Genomic DNA, 6,763 nt, shown 5'->3' on the forward strand with positions numbered 1-6,763 from the left:
ACTTTTCAATATTATAAGTGACATTTTAGTGATAAGAATTAATGTAAAAATATTGTATTTTATGTTGTTCTTTAAAAATTAAAAAAAAAATTAAACACCTTAAACCTTTTTAATTAAGTGTGATGGTCATCTATGAAATCATAATTTATAAAAAAAACAATTTAAATTCTTTCAAAAGGGTATATTAATTTACATATAAGAAATGTTATATTACACTCAGGACCCTCAAAATTTGATATTTTATTAATTACATACGATGTTAAATCTGATTGTATTGAGTGCAATATTGACAATCATATTCTTATTGATTGATATTGCGTAGTAAGATAAAATGAGAAGAAAATAATAATTTAAGTATATTTAAAAAAGTTTTAAATACTTGAGTGAAAAAAATGTACAATTTGAGGCGAATTTTGCATTTAAACCTTAAAATAAATAGTAAAAAAGACTGTCAACCATTATCACTTTTTCTTTGTTCGATCTCTTCTATCCTTCTTAAAACATCAGTCATCTTAGGCCGCTTCTCCGGTGCGGCGGCGGTACATTCCAGAGCCAGATTTGTAAGCTTCAACATTTCATCGTGTGCTTCTTTCGTTCCTAAAATCTCTACGTCCAATATATCCGTCGACCAATCATTGTTGACCACAACTTTAACCCACTCCGACAGGTCTCCAGCTTTTTCTTCATCCCCCCACGAAATCTCGTCTCCTGGGATCCTGCCTGTTATGATCTCCAGTAACATAATACCAAAGCAATACACGTCGGCCTTGTTCGTTAACTTCTTTCCTTCACAGAATTCTGGTGATCTACTAACGGCTAGCTTTTCTAAGGATCTTCGAGATGATAGCAACGGGTAGTAACCATAATCTGTGATCTTGGAATGGTAGTTTTGGGTTTGGCGAAGGACCAGAACGTTTGAAGACTTGAGATTGGCGTGAGGAACTTTGTGATTAGGTAAGGACTGGTGCAGGAAATTCATGCCCATTGCTATATCTTTGATTATAGACAGTCGTATACCCCAATTTAGTGGAATTCTTGCCGAACCTCTATTTTCTGCATGCCATATACCAATGAAAGTTTTAATTGCTGCATATATTCAAACTATCCCTCAAATTTTAAATTAGTATTTGAACTTCAAAATATTTTGATTGAGTCCTCAAAGTATTAATATTACATCCATAACGTTTTTTTCGTAAATCTATCGATCAATTTAAGTATTAAATTTCAATTTAGGTCTATCATGGAGTAACAATTTGGATCTTACAAGTTAAAAAAGTAGATAACATCAATAAAATTTATCTTTATATAATACAATTTGATTCACGTGTTTTAAATATGTTTCCTATTGCATTTGAGCTTACATTAACGGTTGAATTAATAGAAAAACTTAATCAATATGATATTAAAACTATGATGATTCAATTAAAACCTTTAAAGTTTAGAGAGTAATTTAAAGGTTAAAATATGACATTAGTCCTGTACTTTTACAAAATTTAAGATTTAATCCCTATACTTTAAAATTAAAATCCCAATCATATTACTTTTCAATTTGAAAATTGTAGTCCAAACATTATCATTTTGGTAATCTTTGTCGAAATTTGTCAATATGATTATTTTTGTTAGTCACGATACAAAAACAGCATTATATGAAAACATTTTAATTAATATGTCAAGTTAGTAAATATTAAGACTAAAAATTTTAAATTAAAAACAAAAAAAAGCTTAATTTTAAAAATTCAAATATATGTACTAAATCTGAAATTTTATTAAAGATTAAATGCATCTTAACCTAGTTTAAAATATGGGTCGTGAGAATGAATGGTGAAATTAATTTAAAATTCTGAAGAAATCAATAAAGAGGAAAATGGAGTGGAAGAAAGAACTAAACTGACCGTGTAATAACTCGAATAAGTTGGCAGAAGGTACAAATTCATAGATTATGAGCTTCTCCTGCTTGGAATTGTAGAAAGAAATGATCTGTACCAGGTTTTCATGCCTAAGCTTCCCTAACAACTGCATCTGCTGAATAAATTCCTTGTTGCTTAACCCATTCATGTCTTTAACTCTCTTCACGCTAACGACAAGTCCTGATTCCAACGAAGCTTTATACGTAGTGCTTAATTTCCCTTTGCCCATAACTTCAGCCGATGCCCTCAGCAAATCATCCAAGTCAAAAGCTGGTATACTCTTCTCAAAAAATTCTAATTCAGCTGTTCTTTCTGGATCCAATGCCCTTTGAGAAGCATTCATTTTCTTAGTTTCCAACTCTATAGCAGTTTCTCCTAGTTCTTCATTAAAATAAAGAATTGCTAAGACAGGGGAGCCAGTACGTAGCAACATAAAATTCAAAGAAATTGTAATTGAAATCCACATGGTACTTGTTCATACCTGAGTTTTTGGCTGTTTCTTTTCTATGCCTTCTCTTATAATACCATAAGAAGACGACAATAACTAGGCAAGGAACCAGGACAGAGACAGAGATAATGAAAACCAAATCCCGTGTTTCAAAACTACTCTTTTTACCGCTGTGCGATGGTGATGGTGATGGGGCAGGCGGAACTGGGCATTGCTTCTTTATAGGATTGCCGCAAAGACCCGAGTTATGTAAATAAGAGCTTCCCGGAAACCCTCGAAGCACATCGGTCTGAGGAATCGGGCCTTCGAGACTATTATACGAGACGTTGAAGGCGATCAAGCTTTGCTGATCGAAAGGCGGAATCTCTCCTTGTAAATAATTCTCTTGCAACTCTATCTCCTTCAGGCTCTGCAGTTGAACGTAATCGAAAGGGATTGAACCCGTAAACAGATTACGCGAAAGGAAAACATATTCCAAACCCACGAGGTTGCCCAGATTCGGAAGTGGTCCGGAAATCGAATTGTTTCTCATGCTTAGTTTAGTCAAGAGAGTCAAGTTGTTTAAAAACGCCGGCGGAAGAGATCCCATTAGCCGAATCCCATCAAGGACGAGATGTACGACGTGGCCATTCGAACAAGCAATGCCACCCCATCTGCTTTGATTGTTCATGCAAGGAGGCCCCGTCCAGTTCGAATACAAGTTGGAAGAACCAACGGAGTCCCTCAATTGCCACAATGCTGCTTGTTCGTTCGGGTAGTACTGGCCTATAATTGGTATTAACGCAAGGACACTGCTCCACGTCGTAATGCACGAAAGCAGAGGTACAAGTTTTAGAGCTAAATTCATGGCCGTAGTTCTTCGTAATTACCGTTCAATTCATTGGAATTTTGGCTTGTCGTTGATCCGAAGGCGATGCAATGCTTCCCCAAAGGAATGAAAATTGGATAGCATAATAAAGTCATACCTTTCTTGAGTAAATCACGAAATATTGTTGTTGGTTGACGAAGATTGCAAAGCTAGATTGTAAAGATTCGTGTCTTTTTGGGCAGAAACCCGGAGACAACAAGGAGTTCTTAGCGATTTAATACCATATGACAGCTTTGACTTAATTTTCCCATGGACTTTAGCTAATGCTCAAGGAATTACATTGTTCAATTTTTAAAAAAAAAAAATTACATGGAATATATTTCAACTGCCATGACATTATGTACAGGATTTGAAAGCGATTTTTGTATATTAACAAATAAATAAATTATTCGTGTTGTTACTTATCGTGGGAAGCAAAGGATGACATAGGGAGGCTGCAACAACTTTCAATTATTGGCCCTAAATGCCTAACCACAACTTAAAAGTAAAATATACAGATCAATCAATACATCACCAGTTTTATATATTATAAAAACAAAAGTCAAACTCTTGGGCTTCTTTTTTTAACCCCAAAAGAATGACTATGGCTTTTCGCAACCATATTGAAATATAATTGATGTGATCTCACTATCCATTTCCCGAACATGCAGAGTCTGGATTATCCAAAAAGGTGCCATATTCAGCTTTGCCCAACCAAACTAGAGGAGCCCAGTGAATAGGAATGGCATAAAACTCAAGCAGCGTAAATGCGATTGAGCTCATAGGATTTCACTGTCATTAGTTATTGTTTCAAGGTTTATTTTGTCATCTAGTGAGAAAGACAAGACAGGTTGCGGTACTATTCAAATTGGCAGTGTGATATTATACACTGGAAAAATTCCTCCACCAGCTCATAATTATTTTAAAAGTTATATATTTTATATATATCAAGGGTGAGTTTTTTAATTTTACAAATTTATCATGTGTTATATTTTTTATTTTTCACTAATTTGATATATATCAATCTTACTTGTAAAATTTTAATATTTTCCTTAATTAAATGATACTTTATTTTTATTGAAACAAGCGAAAATTTAATTTAAGCCAAAATAAAATTTTATTAAGTCATGATTTATATTAATCGAGTATTAATTCATAAAATTATTAAAAGTATTTTCATATCTGAATTAAATTATATTTTTGTAAAAGTGTTTTTGTCTTTTTTAATATAATAAATCAATGAAATTTGAACTTTAGTGAAAATTTAACTCGAACATCATCCAAAACAAATTATTAATTTGACTATTGTAACCAAAGTATTAATTAATTTTTATATAATTTTTAATAAATATATTTGTTAAATAATTTTTTATTCACATCATATAACATATCATTAATCTAATTATATTTAAGCTCTTGAGTTGTTGTTACGACTTAATCGGATATTAATTCAATTGAGAAATAGTTAAGCCACCAATTTTTTTAAAATTTAATTTAAAAAAATAATCATACATGATGAGATTTTAACTTAACGAGTCTTGATTCATGAACTACAAAATTCTAATTTTACCATTTAAATCGAATACATTTAATTTTGATATTTTTATGAATGTATTTTTTCCACCCAAAAAGCTATAATTTTGAGTTAGTCATTCTTTGCACAATTGCACGAACATCACTTCAAAATGTTACGAATAAAAAAATAATTGAAGTGTTAAAAGTGCTTCTTGTAAAGGAGACCAAATTGCAGGAGATTTTTATATTTTAAATGCTCATTAAGTAACTGCAGATTGATCGACTATGGCTAGGTCGTGGAAATAGCTTTGCAGTTCAATTTGGCATGTGATTTAGATTTATTTGGTTTGAGAAAATCCTGCATGTGCTAGAAACAAGCTTAAGGTTAAAATATGCTATTAAGTCCAATACTTTTAGTAAATTAGAATTCAGTCCATATTTTTTTATTTACAAGTTTTAAATTTCACTACTTTTTAGATTTCAGATTCAATTGTTTAACATGTTAAAATTTTTTATTAAATTTATTGGTGTTATATTTTGAAATTAAAAAAAAAAACTAGTTTCAGAACCGCATAATTGAAAAAAATAACATTATAATTAACTGATTTTAAGAAAAGAATCTTTGTCAATTTCAACAATTAGACTTACATTTTAAATCTAAAAATAAAGGGTATAAATTTCTTGAAATAAAAATACAACGATTAAATTTTAAATTTACAAAAAAACACAAGCATATTTAAACAAAAATTAACAAGATCTATTAACTCTTAGTATGAATATTTAAAATATTTAACAAGATAAAATATCAGTTGTTGATATTCTTTAATGTCTTTTTTTTTTATTTACTTCTTGTTCGTTTACATACCAACAATACCAGAGGAGAAGCCAGAAAATTTTTTTAGGAGGGCCGAAATAAAATTTTAATTTTTAATAGTCTATATCTTTATAATTTTTAAAGGATTGAATTATATTTTCATAATTTTAGGGGATCAAAGTGTAATTTTACCTTTAATAATTTCAAATTTTAAATTTTTCTAAAGGGCCAAAACAATAATTTTTCATTTTAGGGGAAACCGAGCCCCTGCCAGCCCCCTAGATTCGCCTCTAAACAATATTGTCTTCAAAGTTTAAACCTAAATCTTCTTATTGAAAGTGTAATGTGATTTGTCATTGCACCCAATCACTTGTTGGTATTTAATATTTTTTAATATTATCAAGTTAGGGGAAAATTGCAAAGAGCATTTAAAATGAGTGCTTTCTTTTCTTTTATTTTATTTTTCCTTCTAGGTATGGTCTTAGTCTTAATTATACCAATACAATGTTCTTATGCCATATAGGAATAGTCAATTCAAAAGCATAAGAGAATAATTGTCTACAAATAAAAATACCAAACCAAAGATTTATAATACACACTGATAGATACATTCTAATATATTGTGGTTTGGAGAATTCTGCTTTGCAAATCATAATTAATCAACATTGAGAGGGATTGAAGAAAAGGGAAATTAAGCAGCCTGTGAACCACACACATAATGAGATTTATTGTGGTCCAAAAGGTTAAAGTTAGGAGATTTATGTGAGATTTGGTATTAATTAATCTTTTAAGACTTTGTCCCAAAAATCTTGTGTTTCAACTAAAACAAAAATCCAAGATTTAAATTATAATAATAAACGTATTTTTGGCCGTGTTATATTTAATACAGTTGTGAATATAATGAATATTATCACGAATTAAAAATATCGGTAACAAATAAAATCGAAATGTCAAAATAACAATTATTATATCACATTGCAACTAAACTTGATCATTGGTTGAGTTGATTTTAGGTCGGATTAATACAAGATTTTAGGCTTCTCAGCTCGAAAAATAGGTTTAAAATTTTGCTCAAGCTTGGTCCAAATAAAAAAAATATATTAAATTCGAGCCCTGCTCGACCCACTTATATTAATTTTTATATAAAACAAATTTAAAAATATAATACAACAAGTTCACTAAAAATATTAAAATAAATGTTTCCCAACAAATTAAAAATATATTTAAAAAGT

The 6,763-nt window shown here is 30.3% G+C and overlaps 1 protein-coding gene across 1 annotated transcript; it reads right to left on the minus strand.

Moving 5' to 3' along the window:
• Positions 1-349: 349 nt before the first annotated feature.
• Positions 350-3,546, minus strand: LOC108477619 (probable leucine-rich repeat receptor-like protein kinase At1g68400). Its single transcript, XM_017780140.2, has 3 exons — positions 2,389-3,546; positions 1,893-2,288; positions 350-1,053 (listed from the first exon to the last, which is right to left on the minus strand). The coding sequence occupies exons 1-3, from the start codon at positions 3,200-3,202 to the stop codon at positions 452-454; spliced, it is 1,812 nt and encodes a 603-aa protein (XP_017635629.1). The 5' UTR covers positions 3,203-3,546; the 3' UTR covers positions 350-451.
• Positions 3,547-6,763: the final 3,217 nt, after the last annotated feature.

This window comes from Gossypium arboreum, chromosome 11, assembly GCF_025698485.1.
Source record: "Gossypium arboreum isolate Shixiya-1 chromosome 11, ASM2569848v2, whole genome shotgun sequence".
Classification (NCBI taxonomy): domain Eukaryota; kingdom Viridiplantae; phylum Streptophyta; class Magnoliopsida; order Malvales; family Malvaceae; genus Gossypium; species Gossypium arboreum.

What these genes read in the sequence shown, in the direction of transcription:
- LOC108477619 (XM_017780140.2), bottom strand. Translation starts at nt 3,202, where the DNA reads ATGAATTTAGCTCTAAAACTTGTACCTCTGCTTTCGTGCATTACGACG. An exon ending in AGAAACAGCCAAAAACTCAG is followed by an intron (nt 2,289 to 2,388) that starts GTATGAACAAGT and finishes ATTTTAATGAAG; the next exon opens with AACTAGGAGAAACTGCTATA. An exon ending in CTTATTCGAGTTATTACACG is followed by an intron (nt 1,054 to 1,892) that starts GTCAGTTTAGTT and finishes TATGGCATGCAG; the next exon opens with AAAATAGAGGTTCGGCAAGA.